This window comes from Anomaloglossus baeobatrachus, assembly GCF_048569485.1.
Source record: "Anomaloglossus baeobatrachus isolate aAnoBae1 chromosome 5 unlocalized genomic scaffold, aAnoBae1.hap1 SUPER_5_unloc_11, whole genome shotgun sequence".
NCBI classification, from domain to species: Eukaryota; Metazoa; Chordata; class Amphibia; order Anura; family Aromobatidae; genus Anomaloglossus; species Anomaloglossus baeobatrachus.
The window spans coordinates 727,742-751,608 of record NW_027441786.1 but is presented as its reverse complement, the minus strand read 5'-3'; the positions used below and the strand labels follow the sequence as shown (position 1 = coordinate 751,608).

At 46.7% G+C, this 23,867-nt stretch overlaps 1 protein-coding gene across 2 annotated transcripts in view; it reads left to right on the top strand.

Annotated features, from left to right (window-relative positions):
• Positions 1 to 509: 509 nt before the first annotated feature.
• Positions 510 to 23,867, top strand: part of LOC142258799 (uncharacterized) — a 35,819-nt gene continuing 12,461 nt past the window's right edge. For both annotated transcript variants that reach the window (XM_075331394.1, XM_075331393.1), the window contains exons 1-2: positions 510 to 835; positions 917 to 1,040. In XM_075331394.1, the coding sequence (XP_075187509.1) occupies positions 581 to 835; positions 917 to 1,040 (379 nt within the window). In that variant the 5' untranslated portion in view covers positions 510 to 580. The remainder of the gene's footprint in view (positions 836 to 916; positions 1,041 to 23,867) is intronic.

Genomic DNA, 23,867 nt, shown 5'->3' with positions numbered 1-23,867 from the left:
CCTTTTCCTCTGATAGATACAAACGCCCCAACTATGAGAGGCCGGAAGTGAGGAAACCCGTCTGCCCTCAGTCCTCGGCCCCTTTCTGCCCTCAGTCCTCGGCCCCTTTCTTCCCTCAGTCCTCGGCCCCTTTCTGCCCTCAGTCCCCGGCCCCTTTCTGCCCTCAGTCCCCGGCCAGTTTCTTCCCTCAGTCCTCGGCCCCTTTCTGCCCTCGGTCCTCGGCCCCTTTCTGCCCTCAGTCCTCGGCCCCTTTCTGCCTCACACAGTATAATGTTCCCCCAGAATGTTCTCATATGTTTCCCCTTATTCTCTCCAGTAATTGTATTATTACAGCGGATTCTTTGTGATGTTACATCGTCATCTTCTCCCCATTCAGGTCCCTACAATATCGGATCCTCTCAGTGGAGATTTTCTATAGAAGAGAATTCTTCTGATTTCCCCGTGAAGGATGGATATGGACAGGGACAAGATGGCGGAGAGGATATTACACCTCACCCTAGAGATCCTCTTCCGGCTTACTGGAGAGGTGAGAGATTCTGATGACGTCACATTACATCATTCTTATCTATGGGAATAACAGATGGACAGAACTGGAGAGGTGAGGACTCTGGAAATGTCTGGAGTGAGATTTATTACTGTGTCTCTCCATAACCAGGATTACACAGTAGTGAAGAAGACCTCTAGTGAGCGCTGTCAGGCCCCTGTGTCTGAGGGATGGGGAAGACCCCTGAGCCCAATCACGGGGCCTCCACCTCACCCCCCGATACATGAGGACATCAATGACCAGAAGATCCTAGAACTCACCTACAAGATGATTGAGCTGCTGACTGGAGAGGTGACACTGCTGGGAATGCTGGGACATTATACAGTAACGCTATGAAGGAATCGGGGGTGACGGTATCATTGTATGTGTCAGGTTCCTATAAGGTGTCAGGACGTCACCGTCTATTTCTCCATGGAGGAGTGGGAGTATTTAAAAGGACACAAAGATCTGTACAAGGACGTCATGATGGAGGTTCCCCAGCCCCTCACATCACCAGGTAATAGACAGGACTACATACACACTGCCTATAATTATCTGTATGTAAGGAATGAATTCAGTCCCTGTATGTGTCTCCTCCAGCTCTATCCAGTAAGAGGACAACACCAGAGAGATGTCCCCGTCCTCTTCTTCCACAGGACTGTAAGCAAGAAGCCCCCGATGTTCCTCAGGATCATCAGGTAGATGGAGAGAAGGTGCCATGAAATCTCCCTATGATGTGTAGACGGCTGTGAAGGTCTTGTGCTCAGTCTTGTTTTATCCTCCAGTATTATATGTGTTATACTTGTGTAATGAGAGCGGTGGAGATGGCAGGATTAGAGCTGATCATAGATGTGACTTCTCCATCTGTCTGTGACTTTTACAATATTTGTTTCAGGGGGAAGATCTGCCCCATATTAATACTACAGAGACATATGTGAGGGGTGATGAGCGGAGTAAAGAGGAGATTCCTACAGATAACCGCCCAGGTGAGTAGTGACCACTAAATGCAGAGAAGTCACAGATTCTTCTCAGTCACCGGCTGTGGCTGCTTTATCAGGGTTGTAGTCCGGCCATATCAAATGGTCACCATTCTGATGCTAGACCCCCACATGCTCCTCCACCCAAAACTGTTCCCTTTATTTTGGGCATTGGACGCCCTTCTGTTGCATTGAGATCTGTATCAGCCAGATTTTACAGGTAGGATCTTTCCTATCCTCTGAAATTAGAAGACATTGAGCCTTAGCTGCCCAGATCTCTAATCTGTAAAGCCAAATTATAGCATACGTAGAATGCGCAGACAACTTAGAAAATCATGGGAAGAAATATCTAATCTGTATGGTGGACCCCTAAGAGAAAGCGGAGGGTAATGATGCTGGTGACCTCCTAGATTCTTAGTTTGGTGCCGTGTTCTCCAGGTGAATAAAGATTGATTGCTCTCAGTGGGAGAAACAAAATAATAATCTTGTAGTTGATGAGACCTCAGTAGACCTCTCTCCATTAATAAGTATCATAACTACAAGATTCTTATTGTTTCTACCACTGAGAGCAATGACTCCATCTTCCTAGAATCTCGGCCTCTTATTGATAGATTTTCCTTCTCTCCCTTCTGATGAATGTGCTGATAGGGGCGTTTATATCCAAAGTTGGGCACAGGGTAACTGTAACATATGAGGGAGGTTAGAATTACCCCACAGTGGGTACATGGAGGCCGGGCAGCCCACCTACATCAATTCCAAAATGTAATTAGAAAAAAAGGAAAGTAATTAACACAAAAAGTTCTGATATTTTTACCTTCAAGATCCTGAAAGATATTTTCTCTGAATTGTACAAATGTCCATTATATAAGACCTTGTACTGGAGCCGTCCATTGTGGAGTCCGAGAGGCAGAAAGTAAATGTCTAATATTTCTTCAAGAAACTCACCTGACATAAGATATTGGCCCCTACAATAGTTTGGATTGCCGAGAGCCCCCGAGCCACATACTATAATTACTCCAGATGTGTCACCTCTAGTTACTAAATCACTGACGGTGAAGGCTGTCGGGTGGAGGGCGGTCATTTTAGTTGATGTGTTATTATCTATAGTCACAGTTCTATAGTTCTCTATAGTACTTAGTACCAATGCCGCTCTTATTTCATGGCTTTCCACTGCAGCCAGTTTTCTGCTCCTATCCAGGCCCCATTTCTCCAATCTGACATCTGTCACTTTACATGATAACAACTTTGTAATACTTAAAGGGAACCTGTCACCAGATTTGGTCACTATAAGCTGCGGCCACCACCAGTGAGCCTTATATACATGATTCTAGAATATTGTATATAAGAGCCCAGGCCATTCTGTATAACGTAAAAAACACTTATTATACTCACCTACGGGGTGGTCTGGTCCGATGGGTGTTGCTGCTCTGCAGTCCGGTGCCTCCTCTCTACTAAGATGAGCGTTCTCTTTGTTTGCAGGCCCGTAGGGATGATGTGTCCTGCGTCATCCACACAGGCCGGCATTTCAGTCCTGTGCAGGTGCAGTTTGATCTGCCCTGCTAATGGCAGGTCAAAGTAATGGCATGCGCAGGCGAAAGGAAAGGTTTAAGACTGCCCGTGCATGCGCACTACAATACTTTGATCTGCCATCCGCAAGGACTGCAATACCGGCCTGTGTGGATGATGTAGGACGCGTTGTCCACATCAAGCTGGGCAGAAGGTGCTGGACCGGAGACCAGCGACACCCATTAGACCGAACCGCCCCTAGGTGAGTATTATAAAAGTGCTTTTTTTTATGTTACAGGTAAAATATATCTTTGTACCGTGTTAGCCAGTAGACGTAAATAAATTGTTTTAAAAGAACTGAGAGTCCTCAGTGGTTGATACCTTTTAATGGCTAACTGAAAAGATGGTAATAATAGCAAGCTTTTGAGACTACTCAGGTGTCTTCATCAGGCTCAGTATAACCATCTTTTCAGTTAGCCATTAAAAGGTATCAACCATTGAGGACTCTGTTTTTTTATGTTATACAGAGCAGCCTAGACTCTTATACAGTTAGGTCCAGAAATATTTGGACAGTGACACAATTTTCGCGAGTTGGGCTCTGCATGCCACCACATTGGATTTGAAATGAAACCTCTAAAACAGAATTCAAGTGCAGATTGTAACGTTTAATTTGAAGGTTTGAACAAAAATATCTGATAGAAATTGTAGGAATTGTCACATTTCTTTACAAACACCACATTTTAGGAGGTCAAAAGTAATTGGACAAATAAACCAAACCCAAACAAAATATTTTTATTTTCAATATTTTGTTGCGAATCCTTTGGAGGCAATCAATGCCTTAAGTCTGGAACCCATGGACATCACCAAACGCTAGGTTTCCTCCTTCTTAATGCTTTGCCAGGCCTTTACAGCCGCAGCCTTCAGGTCTTGCTTGTTTGTGGGTCTTTCCGTCTTAAGTCTGGATTTGAGCAAGTGAAATGCATGCTCAATTGGGTTAAGATCTGGTGATTGACTTGGCCATTGCAGAATGTTCCACTTTTTTGCACTCATGAACTCCTGGGTAGCTTTGGCTGTATGCTTGGGGTCATTGTCCATCTGTACTATGAAGTGCCGTCCGATCAACTTTGCGGCATTTGGCTGAACCTGGGCTGAAAGTATATCCCGGTACACTTCAGAATTCATCCGGCTACTCTTGTCTGCTGTTATGTCATCAATAAACACAAGTGACCCAGTGCCATTGAAAGCCATGCATGCCCATGCCATCACGTTGCCTCCACCATGTTTTACAGAGGATGTGGTGTGCCTTGGATCATGTGCCGTTCCCTTTCTTCTCCAAACTTTTTTCTTCCCATCATTCTGGTACAGGTTGATCTTTGTCTCATCTGTCCATAGAATACTTTTCCAGAACTGAGCCGGCTTCATGAGGTGTTTTTTAGCAAATTTAACTCTGGCCTGTCTATTTTTGGAATTGATGAATGGTTTGCATCTAGATGTGAACCCTTTGTATTTACTTTCATGGAGTCTTCTCTTTACTGTTGACTTAGAGACAGATACACCTACTTCACTGAGAGTGTTCTGGACTTCAGATGATGTTGTGAACGGGTTCTTCTTCACCAAAGAAGGTATGCGGCGATCATCCACCACTGTTGTCATCCGTGGACGCCCAGGCCTTTTTGAGTTCCCAAGCTCACCAGTCAATTCGTTTATTCTCAGAATGTACCCGACTGTTGATTTTGCTACTCCAAGCATGTCTGCTATCTCTCTGATGGATTTTTTCTTTTTTTCAGCCTCAGGATGTTCTGCTTCACCTCAATTGAGAGTTCCTTAGACCGCATGTTGTCTGGTCACAGCAACAGCTTTCAAATGCAAAACCACACACCTGTAATCAACCCCAGACCTTTTAACTACTTCATTGATTACAGGTTAACGAGGGAGACGCCTTCAGAGTTAATTGCAGCCCTTAGAGTCCCTTGTCCAATTACTTTTGGTCCCTTGAAAAAGAGGAGGCTATGCATTACAGAGCTATGATTCCTAAACCCTTTCTCCGATTTGGATGTGAAAACTCTCATATTGCAGCTGGGAGTGTGCACTTTCAGCCCATATTATATATATAATTGTATTTCTGAACATGTTTTTGTAAACAGCTAAAATAACAAAACTTGTGTCACTGTCCAAATATTTCTGGACCTAACTGTATACAGTATTCTAGAATGCTGAATTTAGGAGCCTTTTGGTAGTGGCTGCAGCTTATAGGGGCCAAATCTGGTGACGGGTTATTTTTAATCTGACCTCAGTGTTTCTGATATTTGTACTTTATCTTACTTGTACTGTTAGAATAATTTGTTTTGCATTTATTAAAAAAACAACAAACAAACCTGAAATTCGCCAAAAATATAAAAGAATTAGAAGTGATCAAACATTGCATTTCAATGCTCCTAAAACAAATAGTAATGCCATAAAATATAATCATTAAATAGCATTTACCGTATTCTGCTTTAGTCTAAATGACAGAAGCCATATCTCTTTATAATCAAGAGTCTTTCAGCTACAACCATTGTGGAAACCCTCCATTTTTCCACTGTCGGAGTAGCAGTTTGGTATAACCTGGCCTACAAAACATTATTTGATGGCTTAATAAAATATACGGGAGGCAAAATGAACAAAGAGGGTTGAACATCATGGTCTACTGGTTCCTGCTCTGAGGTCTACTGTTAGATTGTAAACAGTTTTTGTTTACGATTTACATAACTTGCAGGGTTTTTTTAGCTATGTCACACTTGCGGGAGTGGACCCACTAGGCCGCAGCACTGGCTTAACCAGGAGGGGCGTAGCTAAGGAACTACCTCATCTTTATTAGAGCCTCTGATGGCGAGGCTAGGCTTGTGCTGGAAGGTAGCCACTTGGTGCTACTCCAGGGAGTCACGGGACGGCGACAGCTGTCCTCAGGAGTCGGGGTTAGGATATACTGACAGGCACTGCAGGTCTGGCAAGCACAACTGGTATAGACAGATGCAGCAGGTCTGCTAAGCACATCAGATACTAGGATACAGACACATATTCACACCCACAATATAACACTCAGGAAACAGACCTGAGAACTAGCAACACGTCTCTAAGGATAGACCATGTTGCCCTGGCACCTCCCATAGGGGGAGGATGCCTTTAATACCCAGTTCCTCTCAGCCATAGGTTGAGAGACACTGCCTGGTTAGGGCACGTTAGCCTTATAAGAATAGGTGCTCGCGCCCTAAGCACTCTCCCAAGAGTTCTGCATGGTGTGTGCAGGCCCTGGGAGATGGCAGCAGTGACCAGGGTCAAAGAAGTCACCACTGAGTGACCAGGAGGGTAAGTGTGCTGGAGTCCCCAGCAGGGAAAGGGTGCAGGACCGTGTGGGGGACGCCGGTAAATGTGTTACAAGCTATTTTATCAATGATATCCTTAAATTTGTATATATTACAAATATTTTTTATTCTTGGCAGATGAGTGTACCAGGAGAATAGAGGCACAACTGACATCTTCAATTTTTCAATCACATGACCTTGATATCACACAAGATATAACTGAAGTGAATGCCACTATTCCAGATATACCATCATCCCTTCACAGCAAAGATCTATCATCAGTTTCTTTTAAACAAGTCCTACCTTCTGATTCATCACAGACTATTAAGAAAATTAAATGTCACAAAAGAGGCATTAAAAATCAAAATGTTCTTACAGCAAAGAAGCAGTTTTCAACTTCAGAATATCAAAAAATCCCTATCCCTAAAAAATTTAACACAGGGGAGAGAAGATTTTCTTCAGAGTTTGTTAGTTACCAGAAAACTCATACAAAGGAGAAGCCTTTTTCATGTTCAGAATGTAGGAAATGTTTTACACGTAAATCAACATGTTTTGAACATCAGAGAACTCACACAGGGGAGAAGCCTTTTTCATGTTCAGAATGTGGAAGATATTTTGCTCTTAAATCCAATCTTGTTGCACATCAGAGAACTCACACAGGGGAGAAGCATTTTTCTTGTTCAGAATGTGGAAGATGTTTTGCACTTAAATCAAATCTTGTTATACATTATAGAACTCACACAGGGCAGAAGCCTTTTTCATGTTCAGAATGTGGGATATGTTTTGCACATAAATCACATCTGGTTACACATCAAAGATCTCACACAGGACAGAAGCCATATTCATGTTCAGAATGTGGGAAATGTTTTAGACAAAGATCGTGTCTTGTTAACCCCATTACGACCGCGTTACGTTTTAAAACGGCACTAAAAAAGGGTACTTATTCCTTTCTGCTGTTTTAAAACGGCGGTCGGAAAAAAGGGTCTAGCGCCCCCCAGAGTCAGAAAATTTCCGGGGTCTCAGCTGCCGGGGGTAGCTGAGACCCTGGAGATCATGATTCGGGCCGGTTTTTCCGGTCCCCAGTCACGTGATGACCGGTATACACCGTATACCGATCATCAAGTTATAGTAAATGACCGCTCCGGTAAAAAATGATTTATCTCCCATCTGGCATGATCAAACATGCCAGATGGGAGATAAATCTTTTTCCCGGTTCCCTCCGGTCCCCTCGGTATCCCCAAACTGCCCCCCCCGACCCCCAACCCCCTCCCAAAAATCCAAGATGGCCGCGCGCATCGGAGAGCACAGCAGCGCGCCGGCCGCATTTACAGTGTTCCTATGGTTTCTGTCGTATGTGCCATAACACATACGACAGAAACCTGCTCCCTAGGCCCTGCCGGGTCCCCCCCTACCCCCCCCTGGTGTTCCCCGGTGTCATACATACCGGAGCGCTGATCCCCCGCGGCCCCCTCCTCCGGCTCCTTCTCAGCAGACTCCGGTCATATGTGCAGCGCGCGGCTGACAGCTTCCTGTGTTCAGGACGCTGGCTGCTGCTCGGCACTGTGCAGCTGTGACCCAGGGAGGGTGGGTGCAGATTCTTTGCACCCACTCTTCTCAAATGGAGGGTCTGCCCTCCTAGAAAATGGGGGATACGTTCCCTGAACGTGTCCCCCATATTCTAGAAGGTCCAGAGTCGACGTGGGACATCCAAATGGATTATAGTGGATTTTTTTTTTTTCTTTTCAATAAATTGGTCAATCAGGGAATGTTTTGGGGAGTGTTTTTTCAAATAAATTTTTTTTGTTGTCAATTTTTTTTCTTATTACTGTCAATTAGTTATGTCAGGTATCTGATAGACGCCGTGACATAACTAATTGCTGGGCTTGATGCCAGGTGACATTACACACCTGTATCAACCCCATTCATTACCCCGTTAGCCAACGCACCAGGGCGCGGGATGAGCTGGGGCGAAGCGCCAGAATTGGCGCATCTAATGGATGCGCCACTTCTGGGGCGGCTGCGGCCTGCTATTTTTAGGCTGGGAAGAGTCCAATAACCATGGCTCTTCCCATCCTGAAAATACCAGACCCCAGCTGTCAGCTTCACCTTGGCTGGTGATCTAATTTGGGGGGACCCCACGTTTGTTTTTTTTTTTTAATTATTTATTTATAAATAATTAAAAAAAAAAAAACAGCTTGGGGAGCCCTCCAAATTGATCACCAGACAAGATGAAGCTGTCAGCTGTGGTTTGCAGGCTACAGCTGTCTGCTTTACCCTAGCTGGCTATCAAAAATAGGGGGGACCCCACGTCATTTATTTTAATTATTTTTTTTTTTGGGCTAAAAACAAGGCTAGGCATCCTTTAGTGTCACATGAAAGGCACTAAAGGGCGCCAGCTTAGAATATGCAGGGGGTGGGACGTTATATATGTTTGACATCTATCCATTCATCCATTGTAGCATTTTACACTGTGTGCCCACAATCAGGGTTTGCAACGTTTTGGGTGCAGAGTGTTTTCCCTGCGTCCATAACGCTGCGTTGTGCAGTAGAAGCACAGTGGCAGGATTTTTAGAAATCCCGTGCCCACTGTGTTTCTTTTCTCCGCAGCATAAATCGACCTGTGGCGCAGATTCCCGAGCCTCAGCATGTCAATTTATGCTGCGGAGATGAGTGTTCTTTGCAGGTAGAATAGAACTAAAGTCCACAGCAGCCTGAACCCAAATCGTGGGCATGGGCAGCTGCGTTCTCCCGTGGACAACACTCACATTTCTGCAGGAGGCTGACACTGGGTACTAGACGCCGTGTCGCTGGATCATGGCCACATAGCCTAAAGGCTACTTTACACGCTGCGATATCGGTCCCGATATCGCTAGCGTGGGTACCCGCCCCCATCTGTTGTGCGACACGGGCAAATCGCTGCCCGTGCCGCACAACATCGCGCAGACGCATCACACATACTTACCTGCCCGGCGACGTCGCTGTGACCGGCGAACCGCCTCCTTTCTAAGGGGGCGGTCCGTGTGGCGTCACAGTGACGTCACTGAGCGGCCGCCCAATAGAAGCGGAGGGGCGGAGATGAGTGGCCGGAACATCCCGCCCACCTCCTTCCTTCCTCATAGCGGCCGGGAGGCAGGTAAGGAGAGCTTCCTCGTTCCTGCGGCGTCACACATAGCGATGTGTGCGGCCGCAGGAGCGACGAACTACATCGTTACTGCTGCAGTAACGATAATCGAGAATGGACCCCCATGTCACCGATGAGCGATTTTGCATGTTTTTGCAACGATGCAAAATCGCTCATCGGTGTCACATGCAGCAACATCGCTAATGTGGCCGGATGTGCGTCACCAATTCCGTGACCCTAACGACTCCGCATTAGCGATGTCGCAGCGTGTAAAGCCCCCTTAACAGTGAGAAATTTGTTGCTACAGCAACATTTTTGTGAAGTACCTGTGGATTCAAAATGTTTACTATACTCCTGAATAAAATACTTGAGGGGTCCAGTTTCCAAAATGTGGTCACTTGTGGGGGGTTTCTGATGTATAGGTACCCAAGGGGCCCTGCTAATTTGACATGGTGCGCGCAATTTACTTCAACTTTTCCAAAATTCAAATGGTGCTCCTTCCATTCCAAGCCCTCCCATTTATCCAAACAAAGGTTTTTGGCCATATGTGGGGTATCCCTGCGCTCACAAGAAATTAGATAACAACCTGTGGGGTACACGTTTTGTTGTTGCCTCTTGAAAAAGTGAAAAATGTGTCGCTAAATCAACATTTTTGTGAAAAAAATGAAAATTTCAATATGGCAACCTAAGCTTATCAAATTCTGTGAAGTATTCGTGGATTCAAAATGCTCAATATACACCTAGATTAAAGCCTTGAGGGGTCTTATTTCCAGAATGGGGTCACTTGTGGGGGACCTCCACTGCTTAGGCACCTCAGGGGCTCTCCTAATGCAACATGGCGTCCGCTATTGATTCCAGCCAATTTTGCAGTCAAATTGCACTCCTTCTCTTCTGAGCCCTGTAGTGTGCCCAAACAGTTGATTTCCACCACATACAAGATATCAACAAACTCAGGAGAAATTGCGCAATAAATTTCATGGTGATTTTTTTCCTGTTACCCTTGTGAAAAAAAAAGCTACCTGGTTGAAGTAACAATTTTGTGGTAAAATTTTATTTTTTTATTTTCATGGCTCAACGTTATAAACTTCTGTAAAGCACCTGGAGGTTCAGGGTACTCACCAAACATCAAGATAAATTCCTTGAGGGGCCTAGTTTCCAATATGGGGTCACTTGTGGTGTTTTTTTGCTGTTTACGTACCTTAGGGGTCCTCCAAATGCGACATGGTGCCCGCAATCTTTTTCAGCCAAATTTCCTTTCCAAAATTCAAATATTGCTCCTTCCGTTCCAAGCCCTCCCATTTCTCCAAACAAAGGTTTCAGACCACAAGTGAGGTATCACCGCGCTCATAAAAAAGTGGGTAACAAACATTGGGGTCAAATTTTTGGAATTACCTCTTGAAAAAGTGAAAAAATTGATGCTAAAGCAACATTTTTGAGAAAAAAATGAAAATTTTCAATGTGACAACGTAACGTTATCAAAATCTGTGAAATACTTGTGGATCCAAAATGCTCACTATACCCCTAGATAGAAGCCTTAAGGGGTCTAGTTTCCAAAATGGTGTCACTTGTGAGGGGTTTCTGCTGTTTAGGTACCTTAGCGGACATGTAAATGCAACATGGTGCCCGCAATCTATTTCAGCCAAATTTGCTTTCCAAAATTAAAATATTGCTCCTTCTGTTCCGAGCCCTCCCATTTGTCCAAACAAAGGTTTCTGACCACATGTGGGGTATTGGCGCGTTCATAAGAAAGTGGGTAACAAGTTTTGGGGTTCATTTTGTTGTGTTATTTCTTCTAAAAGTGAATAAATTTGGGGTAGAGCAACATTTTAGGTAAAGTTTTATTTTTTGCTTTTTTCATTCCACTTTGCTTTAGTTCCTGTGAAGCACCTGAAGGGTTAATAAACTTCTTGGATATGGTTTTGAGTACTTTGATGGGTGCTGTTTTGAGAATGGTGTCACTTTTAGGTATTTTCTGTCACTTAGGCCTCTCAAAGTCACTTCAAATGTGATGTGGTCCCTAAAAAAATGGTTTTGTGAATTTTGTTGAAAAAATGGGAAATTGCAGATGAACTTTGACCCCTTCTAACTTCCTAACCCCAAAACATTTTGTTTCAGAAATTGTGCTAATGTAAAGTAGACATGTGGGAAATGTTATTTATTAACTGTTTTGTGTGACATAACTCTCTGGGTTAAGGGCATAAAAATTAAAAGTTTGAAAATTGCAAAATTTTCAAAATTTTCATCAAATTTCCGATTTTTTCACAAATAAAAGCAAAAAATATCGTTCTAAATTTATAACTATCATGAAGTACAATATGTCACGAAAAAACAATGTCAGAATCACCGGGATCCGTTGAAGCGTTCCAGAGTTATGACCTCATAAAGTGACACTGGTCAGAATTGCAAAAAAATGGCCTGGGCATTAAGGACAAAACTGGCTTCGTCCTTAAGGGGTTAAACATCAGAGAACTCACACAGGGGAGAAGCCTTTTTCATGTTCAGAATGTGGGAAATTTTTTGCACAAAAATGCAATCTTTTTAAACATCACAAAACTCACCAGGGTAGAAGCCATTATCATACCTAGAAGGTGAGAAATGTTTTACTCAAATTATAATTTATCGACCACTAAGAAAAATTCCATGGGGAGAAAATATATATTTGATAAATTGAACAAGTAAACACAAAAGATATATATATATATATATATATATATATATATATAATTACTAATAGACGTCTTTTCTAAAAATCTAATAAAAAGCAATATTCCATGTGCATCAAACATTTCACATTGTTATATATTTAGGGCGGCACGGTGGCTCAGTGGTTAGCACTGCAGTCTTGCAGCGCTGGGGTCTTGGGTTCAAATCCCACCAAGGACACCATCTGCAAGGAGTTTGTATGTTCTCTCTGTGTTTGCGTGGGTTTCCTCCCACACTCCAAAGACATACAGATAGGGACTTTAGATTGTGAGCCCCAATGGGGACAGTGTTGCCAATGTATGTCAAGCGCTATAGAATTAATAGCGCTATATAAATGAATAAAATTATTATTATTATTATATATTTACAGAGCCTACAAGTAGTATTCAACCCCCTGCAGTTTTAGCAGGTTTACACATTCTGAATTAACTTGGCATTGTGACATTTGGACTGTAGATCAGCCTGGAAGTGTGAAATGCACTGCAGCAAAAAAGAATGTTATTTCTTTTTTTATTTTTTTTTTTTAAATTGTGAAAAGTTTATTCAGAGGGTCATTTATTATTCAACCCCTCAAACCACAAGAATTCTGTTTGGTTCCCCTAAAGTATTAAGAAGTATTTCAGGCACGAAGAACAATGAGCTTCACATGTTTGGATTAATTATCTCTTTTTCCAGCCTTTTCTGACTAATTAAGACCCTCCCCAAACTTGTGAACAGCACTCATACTTGGTCAGCATGGGAAAGACAAAGGAGCATTCCAAGGCCATCAGAGACAAGATCGTGCAGGGTCACAAGGCTGGCAAGGGGTACAAAACCCTTTCCAAGGAGTTGGGCCTACCTGTCTCCACTGTTGGGAGCATCACCCGGAAGTGGAAGACTTATGGAACTACTGTTAGATTTCCACGGCCTGGACAGCCTTTGAAAGTTTCCACCCGTGCCGAGGCCAGGCTTGTTCAAAGAGTCAAGGCTAACCCAAGGACAACAAGGAAGGAGCTCCGGGAAGATCTCATGGCAGTGGGGACATTGGTTTCAGTCAATACCATAAGTAACGTACTCCACCGCAATGGTCTCCGTTCCAGACGAGCCCGTGAGGTACCTTTACTTTCAAAGCGTCATGTCAAGGCTCGTCTACAGTTTGCTCATGATCACTTGGAGGACTCTGAGACAGACTGGTTCAAGGTTCTCTGGTCTGATGAGACCAAGATCGAGATCTTTGGTGCCAACCACATACGTGACGTTTGGAGACTGGATGGCACTGCATACGACCCCAAGGATACCATCCCTACAGTCAAGCATGGTGGTGGCAGCATCATGCTGTGGGGCTGTTTCTCAGCCAAGGGGCCTGGCCATCTGGTCCGCATCCATGGGAAGATGGATAGCACGACCTACCTGGAGATTTTGGCCAAGAACCTCCGCTCCTCCATCAAGGATCTTAAGATGGGTCGTCATTTCATCTTCCAACAAGACAACGACCCAAAGCACACAGCCAAGAAAACCAAGGCCTGGTTCAAGAGGGAAAAAATCAAGGTGTTGCAGTGGCCTAGTCAGTCTCCTGACCTTAACCCAATTGAAAACTTGTGGAAGGAGCTCAAGATTAAAGTCCACATGAGACACCCAAAGAACCTAGATAACTTGGAGAAGATCTGCATGGAGGAGTGGGCCAAGATAACTCCAGAGACCTGTGCCGGCCTGATCAGGTCTTATAAAAGACGATTATTAGCTGTAATTGCAAACAAGGGTTATTCCACAAAATATTAAACCTAGGGGTTGAATAATAATTGACCCACACTTTTATGTTGAAAATGTATTAAAATTTAACTGAGCAACATAACTTGTTGGTTTGTAAGATTCATGCATCTGTTAATAAATCCTGCTCTTGTTTGAAGTTTGCAGGCTCTAACTTATTTGCATCTTATCAAACCTGCTAAATCTGCAGGGGGTTGAATACTACTTGTAGGCACTGTATAGATGCAAATAAAACTGGGAACACATCAGACATTGTACACATTCGGCTCTGCTCCGTACACCTCGTACACGCGGCTCCGCTCCGTACACCTCGTACACACGCGGCTCCGCTCCGTACACCTTGTACACACGCGGCTCCGCTCCGTACACCTCGTACATGTGGCTCCGCTCCGTACACCTCGTACACGTGCGACTCCGCTCCGTACACCTCGTACACACTCGGCTCCGCTCCGTACACCTCGTACACACACGGCTCTGCTCCATACACACACGGCTCTGCTCCATACACCTCGTGCACGCGCGGCTCCGATCCGTACACCTCGTACACGCACGGCTCAGCTCTGTACACCTCGTACACGTACGGCTCCGCTCCGTACACCTCGTACACACACGGCTCCGCTCCGTACACCACGTACACACACGGCTCCGCTCCGTACACCACATACACACACGGCTCGGCTCCGTACACCTCGTACACACGCGGCTCCGCTCCGTACACATCGTACACACACGGCTCCGATCCGTACACCTCGTACACACGGGACTCCACTCCGTACACCTCGTACACACGGGACTCCACTCCGTACACCTCGTACACACACGGCTCCGCTCCGTACACCTCGTACACACACGGCTCTGCTCCGTACACACACGGCTCTGCTCCGTACACCTCGTACACACGCAGCTCCACTCCGTACACCTCGTACACGCACGGCTCCGCTCCATACATCTCGTACACGCACTGCTCCGCTCCGTACACCTCATACACACACAGCTCTGCTCCGTACACCTCGTACACGCACGGCTCCGCTCCGTACACCTCGTACACGCACGGCTCCACTCCGTACACCCCGTACACGCACGGCTCCGCTCCGTACACCACGTACACGCACGGCTCCGCTCCGTACACCTCGTACACGCACGGCTCCGCTCCGTACACACACGGCTCCGCTCCGTACACCTCGTACACACACGGCTCCGCTCCGTACACCACGTACACACACGGCTCTGCTCCGTACACCTCGTACACACGGGACTCCGCTCCGTACACCTCGTACACACACGGCTCTGCTCCGTACACCTCGTACACATACGGCTCCGCTCCGTACACCTTGTACACACACGGCTGCGCTCCGTACACCTCTTACACACACGGCTCTGCTCCATACACATACGGCTCTGCTCCATACACCTCGTGCACGCGCGGCTCCGATCCGTACACCTCGTACACGTACGGCTCAGCTCCGTACACCTCGTACACGTACGGCTCTGCTCCGTACACCTCGTACACGCACGGCTCTGCTCCGTACACCTCGTACACGCACGGCTCTGCTCCGTACTCCTCGTACACGCACGGCTCTGCTCCGTACACCTCGTACACGCACGGCTCTGCTCCGTACACCTCGTACACGCACGGCTCTGCTCCGTACACCTCGTACACGCACGGCTCCGCTCCGTACACCTCGTACACGCACGGCTCCGCTCCGTACACCTCGTACACGCACGGCTCCGCTCCGTACACCTCGTACACGCACGGCTCCGCTCCGTACACCTCGTACACGCACGGCTCCGCTCCGTACACCTCGTACACGCACGGCTCCGCTCCGTACACCTCGTACACGCACGGCTCCGCTCCGTACACCTCGTACACGCACGGCTCCGCTCCGTACACCTCGTACACGCACGGCTCCGCTCCGCACACCTCGTACACGCACGGCTCCGCTCCGTACACCTCGTACACGCACGGCTCCGCTCCGCACACCTCGTACACGCACGGCTTCGCTCCGCACACCTCGTACACGCACGGCTCCGCTCCGTACACCTCGTACACGCACGGCTCCGCTCCGTACACCTCGTACACGCACGGCTCCGCTCCGTGCACCTCGTACACACACGGCTCCGCTCCGTACACCTCGTACACACACGGCTCCGCTCCGTACACCTCGTACACACACTGCTCCGCTCCGTACACCTCGTACACACACGGCTCCGCTCCGTACACCTCGTACACACGCGGCTCCGCTCCGTACACCTCGTACACACGCGGCTCCGCTCCGTACACCTCGTACACACACGGCTCTGCTACATCCACACTGTAAACCCCTCCTGACCCCACACATAAACTTCCCCTCATCCAGCACCATGACAACCAGCACAGCAGAGTCCTGCATACACTGAGGAGCTGATCATGTGACCCTGACTCCTCCCCTCCATGTGACATCATCACAGGTCCTGGAAGCACAGAGCAGCCATATATCTAGTGTGCGGCTCTGCAGGAGGAGGTAGGTGCAGGGTATTATATATCTAGTGTGCGGCTCTGCAGGTGGAGGTAGGTGCAGGGTATTATATATCTAGTGTGCGGCTCTGCAGGAGGAGGTAGGTGCAGGGTATTATATATCTAGTGTGCGGCTCTGCAGGTGGAGGTAGGTGCGGGGTATTATATATCTAGTGTGCGGCTCTGCAGGTGGAGGTAGGTGCAGGGTATTATATATCTAGTGTGCGGCTCTGCAGGTGGAGGTAGGTGCAGGGTATTATATATCTAGTGTGCGGCTCTGCAGGAGGAGGTAGGTGCAGGGTATTATATATCTAGTGTGCGGCTCTGCAGGTGGAGGTAGGTGCGGGGTATTATATATCTAGTGTGCGGCTCTGCAGGTGGAGGTAGGTGCGGGGTATTATATATCTAGTGTGCGGCTCTGCAGGTGGAGGTAGGTGCAGGGTATTATATATCTAGTGTGCGGCTCTGCAGGTGGAGGTAGGTGCAGGGTATTATATATCTAGTGTGCGGCTCTGCAGGTGGAGGTAGGTGCAGGGTATTATATATCTAGTGTGCGGCTCTGCAGGTGGAGGTAGGTGCAGGGTATTATATATCTAGTGTGCGGCTCTGCAGGTGGAGGTAGGTGCAGGGTATTATATATCTAGTGTGCGGCTCTGCAGGTGGAGGTAGGTGCAGGGTATTATATATCTAGTGTGCGGCTCTGCAGGTGGAGGTAGGTGCAGGGTATTATATATCTAGTGTGCGGCTCTGCAGGTGGAGGTAGGTGCAGGTTATTATATATCTAGTGTGCGGCTCTGCAGGTGGAGGTAGGTGCAGGGTATTATATATCTAGTGTGCGGCTCTGCAGGTGGAGGTAGGTGCAGGGTCTCTATTATTTTGGGGTCCTCATCATTATCATTAACCCCTTTATGTCCAGTTCCAGACCAGTTTACTCCGGTTCTTGACCAGGCACATTTTCATATTAGAAAGGGGGGAGCCAGCACTGCTTGATCAGACATGTCAGATGGGAGATAAATCCCCTCCCCCGCTTCCCCCCCCCATCTGGCCAAAGTGCCCCCCATACCCCCTCCCCATACTGATCACCTAAGATGGTGGCCGCACGCTGCATTCATCCTCCTCCTCTGATTTCTGTCACATGTGACATGTCAGATGTGACAGAAACGTCCTCTCCAGGTCCAGCTAAGTCACCCCCTGTCACTCCCCGCTCCTCCCCCGGTCTCCTGATACCAGCTGCTGCTCTGTCCTCGCGATCCCTACTCATCCTCTAAAAAATATCGTCCGCATGCGCAGAGCGGTTCTAACCCCAGGGCTTGATGCCTGGTGACATTACATAGCTGGTATCAACCCCATTTATTACCCTGTTTGCCACCGCACCAGGGCAACGGGATGAACCAGAGTGAAGTGCCAGGATTGGTACATCTAATGGATGTGCCACCGCTGGGACAGCTGCAGCCTACTATTTTTAGGCTGGGAAGGGCCAAATAACCATGGCCCTTCCCACCCTGAGAATACCAGACGCCAACTGTCAGCTTCACCTTGGCTGGTGATCCAATTTGGGGGGAACCCATGTTTTTTTTGTTTTTTGTTTAATTATTTATTAATAATTTAAAAAAAAAAACAGCGTGGGGTGCCCTCTGTTTTGGATTACCAGCCAAGGTGAAGCTGCCAACTGTGATCTGCAGGCTTCAGCCATCTGCTTTACCGTAGCTGGCTATCAAAAATGGGGGAACCCACATAGGTTTTTTTTTAATTATTTATTTTTTTGGTTAAATATAAGGTAAACACCCTTCACTGCCACATGAAAGTCACTAAAGGGTGCCAGCTTAGCTTATGCTGGGGGTGGGACATTATATATGTGTTTGTCTATCCATCCATCCTCGCTTTTTAGGCTATGTGTCCACGATCAGTGTTTGCCGCGTTTTGGGCACAGAGTCTTTTCGCTGCCTCCAAAATGCTGCGCTGTGCAGTACAAGCGCAATGGAAGGATTTTTGGAAATCTCCTGCCCACTTTGCTTGTTTTATTCCTTAGCATAAACTGACCTGCAGCGCGGCTTCCTGAGCCTCAGGATGTCAATTTATGCTGTGGAGACGAGAGTTTCGTCCAAAGGGAAAATAGAGCTAAAGTCCTCAGCAGCCTGAACCTGGATCGTGGGCCCGGGCAGCTGCGTTCTCCAGTGGACAATACTCGCATCTCTGCAGGAAGGCTGACATTGCGTCTAGACACAGTGTCACCTGGTCGTGGACACATAGCCTAAAAGTGAGAAATTTGGCACTACAGCAACATTTTTGTGAAGTACCTGTGGGTTCAAAATGCTCACTATACCCCCGAATGAAATCCTTGAGGGTCTAGTTTTCAAAATGGGGTCACTTGTGGGGGGGTTTCTGCTTTATAGGTAATTTAGGGGTCCTGAAAATGTGACATAGTGCCCGCAATTCTTTTTAATTTTTCCAAAATTCACATGGTGCTCCTTCTGTTATGAGCCCTCCCGTTTGTCCAAACACAGGTTTTTAGCCACATGTGGGGTATCACTGCGCTCATAAGAAATTGGATAACAAACTGTGGGTCCACATTTTGGTGTTGCCGCTTGAAAAAGTGGAAATTTGGTGCTAAAGCAACATTTTTGTGGAAAAAAAAAGAAAATTTTCAATATGACGACCTAAGTTTATTAAATTTTATAAGGTACTTGTGGGTTCAAAATGCTCACTATATCCCTGGATAAAATCCTTGAGGGGTCTAGTTTCCAAAATGTGATCACTTTTGATGGAGCTCCACTGTTTAGGCACCTCAGGAGCTCCAAACGCGACATGGCATTCGCTAATGAATCCAGCCAATTTTACAGTCAAATGGCGCTCCTTCCTTTCCGAGCCCTGCCGTGCACCCAAACATTCGATTTCCAGCACATATGAGGTATCTGTGTACTCAGGAAAAACTGCACAATAAATTGTATGCTGCATTTTTTCCTGTTACCCTTGTGGATAAAGAGCTTTGATATCACTTTGATGCTCATTTTGTGCCAGTTTGATACTTTTTTTTTGCTGCTTTTAAGTGTATTCACATCAGGGCTCCGCACTGTATTGTATTTTATTATTGTGATATTTTTATGTTTGTTGTTAAACCTGTAAAAAAAAAAAACAAAAAAATAAAAACAGAAAAAAATAAATAAACCAACTTCAGCCTCGAATAAGAAACTGGATGAATAAGAAACCAACTTCAGCATTGTGTCTGATGTCGAGCGATACCAGTTTGAAAATAAGGGAAATGTCTGCTATTACCACATATATACCCTGCCCCCCCCACTGACTGACAGCCGCTGAGCATTGGAACCTGCTGTCAGTCAGTGCCGAGAGTGCGGTATACTGAGCAGTGACTAAAACCGCATCGGTGCCACCCCTATGACTGAAAGCTGGACGCCGTCTCAATATATGTCTATGATCACATTTACATATTTCATAGCTATTTAGTAACACTTCTTATTTTGTATATATGGCTGTTTTTTACCTGGTCGGGGCTAATAACAGAGATATGCATTGACAGTGGCATTTTCCTATATGTCACACATTTGGAAGGGGGCGGGGGGGGTCAGTTCCGTATTTTTATTTTCATCTTCCTTCCCTTGTAACTGGGGCTGATATAATGACTCAGCGGTGACCATATCCTCTGTATATGGGGGAGGAGGCACCGTCAGCTCTTTCTACCCTGTTTCCTTGAAAATAAGACATACCCTGAAAATAAGCAGTCGTAGGATTTTTGAGTATACTTAAAATATAAGCCCTACTCCAAAAATACACCGTGGTTGTGGTTCATAATGAATTGTCCAAACATCTAAAAAAAAGTTAAAACTCCTGCTGTATTCTTTATCAAAGAAAGCAGACACCACCAAAAGAAAGCAAATATCCCCCCCCAAAAAAATAATCGCACTTACCAGACCCCAAACAATTACAGTTGGCAAGTACTGATGGTGGATGGGCTCTCACACAGAGATCTGTGTCACTGTCAGGTCCCTCACCATTCCTGCTGCATTACACTGCAGAGCTGTGTATACAGTGACAGAGAAGGCAGAGGCAGTAATAAACCATCTACATTTCTTATTATGGAAGTGGTGACTAGAGATGAGTGGACCCGTGGACGTTCGGCTTCTGCTGGTCCAGCTGAACATTTGTATAGATTGGTTCTGGACTTAAGGCCCTGTCACACACAGAGATAAATCTGCTGCAGATCTGTGGTTGCAGTGAAATTGTGGACAATCAGTGCCAGGTTTGTGGCTGTGTACAAATGGAACAATATGTCCATGATTTCACTGCAACCACAGATCTGCCAAAGATTTGTCTCTGTGTGTGACAGGGCCTTTAGACTTGACCTGAAGTTTATTTGAAGTCACTGATTGGCAGTTCAGGTCTCCGCCCACATGAAGCCATAAACAGATCACTTCCGGGGGAGGGCGGGTTTTTTCAGTTTTATTTCTAGGTGCACAATACATCTGATCACACGAGAGCGGTTTCCATACGTAAAGCCCCCGAACTCCAAACCTGAACTTTATTTTGGAAAGTCTGAGTTTGTACCGAACGACGCGTCAAACTTCAGGTTTGTTCATCTCTAGAAGTAAATAAAAATCAGACTTTTGTAAAAAAAACAAAACATAAAAAAATCGGTTTCTGTCTCCATTTTCCAACATTGGAGTTGAGTGACGACTTGTTTTTTGCTTGATGAACTGACGTTTTCATTGATACCATTTTAGGTGCAACTTCATTTCATGTTGAAATTTTTTTCTACTGCCCAAATGATATCGTCCCTTCATTATTATCTCGATTAATGTTACATATCGGCTCATCTTCTCCCCATTCAGGTCCTTATACTATTGTATCCTCTCAGTGGTTTTATTCTATATAAGAGAATTCTCCTGATTGCCCCGTGAAGGATGGATATGGACAGGGACAAGATGGCGGAGAGGATATTACACCTCACCCTAGAGATCCTCTTCCGGCTTACTGGAGAGGTGAGAGATTCTGATGACGTCACATTACATCATTCTTATCTATGGGAATAACAGATGGACAGAACTGGAGAGGTGAGGACTCTGGAAATGTCTGGAGTGAGATTTATTACTGTGTCTCTCCATAACCAGGATTACACAGTAGTGAAGAAGACCTCTAGTGAGCGCTGTCAGGCCCCTGTGTCTGAGGGATGGGGAAGACCCCTGAGCCCAATCACAGGGCCTCCACCTCACCCCCCGATACATGAGGACATCAATGACCAGAAGATCCTAGAACTCACCTACAAGATGATTGAGCTGCTGACTGGAGAGGTGACACTGCTGGGAATGCTGGGACATTATACAGTAACGCTATGAAGGGATCGGGGGTGACGGTATCATTATATGTGTCAGGTTCCTATAAGGTGTCAGGACGTCACCGTCTATTTCTCCATGGAGGAGTGGGAGTATTTAGAAGGACACAAAAATCTGTACAAGGATGTCATGATGGAGGTTCCCCAGCCCCTCACATCACCAGGTAATAGACAGGACTAAATCCACACGGCCTATAATTATCTGTATGTAAGGAATGAATTCAGTCCCTGTATGTGTCTCCTCCAGTTCTATCCAGTAAGAGGACAACACCAGAGAGATGTCCCCGTCCTCTTCTCCCACAGGACTGTAAACAAGAAGATCCCGATGTTCCTCAGGATCATCAGGTAGATGGAGAGAAGGTGCCATGAAATCTCCCTATGATGTGTAGACGGCTGTGAAGGTCTTGTGCTCAGTCTTGTTTTATCCACCAGTATTATGTTTTATACTTGTGTAATGAGAGTGTTGGAGATGGCAGTGTAACACCCCGGGGTCGAGGGGTTTTCGCCCGACATGTCGCCCAAGTCGAGGGTGCAGATCCTCTGCGTCGTCACGGGCCAGCTTTGCCCAGTTTTGTGACCCCGAGACGTACAGGAAGGGAGGGAAGGCGATGGATGGGATGGTAGGACTGAGTGAGAGTGCGGTAAAGACGGTGAGGAAAGTCTTTTTAGATTGTGATGCCACCTGTAGTAAGCAACCATGGATGGGCCGTCGCTACGGGTGCTGCTCTCCGGGGCTGATGGTGAAGGTCGCAGCTGGGATAGTGTCACTCCCAACAGGCGGAGCGGGGTTATCCCTGGGAGTATGACTGAGAACGGACAGGGGTGGTGGTGGTCCACGTTGGCGCCACACCTTTTTAAAGGAGGGGCAGAGACAGGGGCTGCGGTTCCAGGTCTTTTACTGACTGGTTGTTCAGGCACTGCCCCAGAGTACCGTTCTCTGCCATGGACTCCAGCCAATACCGATCCGGTGTGTGTCAGTCTATGATCCTTTTCTCCTTTGATGCACTAAGTATTGGATCGCCTTGGCGTGAAGCACTTGGGGCTCCCAGTGTCAGTAAAGTGTCCCGTTCTGTATTCTGATAGCGCAGTTCCGATGTGGGGCTGGTCCAAGACCTCAGCCCCGGATCCTATATGCTGTTTGGCTAAAGACTCGATGGGGTAGGTCCGGTGACTCTTCTAGCCGTTCCCGCAACCCTTGCAGAGTTGATATATTTCACGTTGTCTATCTGCTCTAGGATTCTGTACCCTGACAGCACCGGTCCTGTGGAAGCAGCTGCCTGCTTCTCCCCATCGACCGTGTTCAAACGCCTTGGCCCACAGCGCTGCCTCGTGGCACGTCCGCTTAGCTCCGTGTCAAGAGCTGTTCTCTCCTTTGTAGTTGTGTTGTGTGTTCCAAGCTGTTGCCCCCAGCCGCTGCCACCGGCTGGTTCACTACTCTCACTAGGTCAACCTGCTCTTCCCACTGTGTGCTCCTGACTCCCTGTGGTGGTTGCTTCTCCCTGACCCTGGGTCCAGCTCCAGTGGATCGGGGAGCCTCTGGTGCGGTGGCATCCTGTTAACCCAACCTCTGTAGTAACCCCCTACTGTGACCCGATTCTGGCCCGGTCCCCATTGGGTAGGGCAACCCACTGTAACTGTGTGTGTGTGTGTTGGTGGAACCGATACCGACCCTGCTTGGACCCGGTATAAGTACTACACTCTAATTGAGGTGCAGTACCCTGTGGCACCTGAAGAGGCGCCACAGCAGGATTAGAGCTGATCATAGATGTGACATCTCCATCTGTGTGTGACTTTTGGATCACATTTATCCCATTCTCTACACTGAACACTTACATCAGGGTTTTGACACCAGGTTATCAGACAGAGAGAGGTGGCCCCTATCCCATGGGTCAGAAGATCACCACGCAAGCCAGCACTAGTGCTAGGGTTAAGCGGACCCTTGTGTCTTTCTTGGTTTACCATCCTGTGTTGTCTCAGCTGTTCTGATTTTTGTACTCCCCTGGTATAAGTTCTCACCACTTTACCTCAGTAGTTGCCAGGGATAACTTGCTTTTCCATGGTGCTGGCATGGAGGTTAGAGCCATGGAAAGAGAAATTGCTTTGAATTTGATC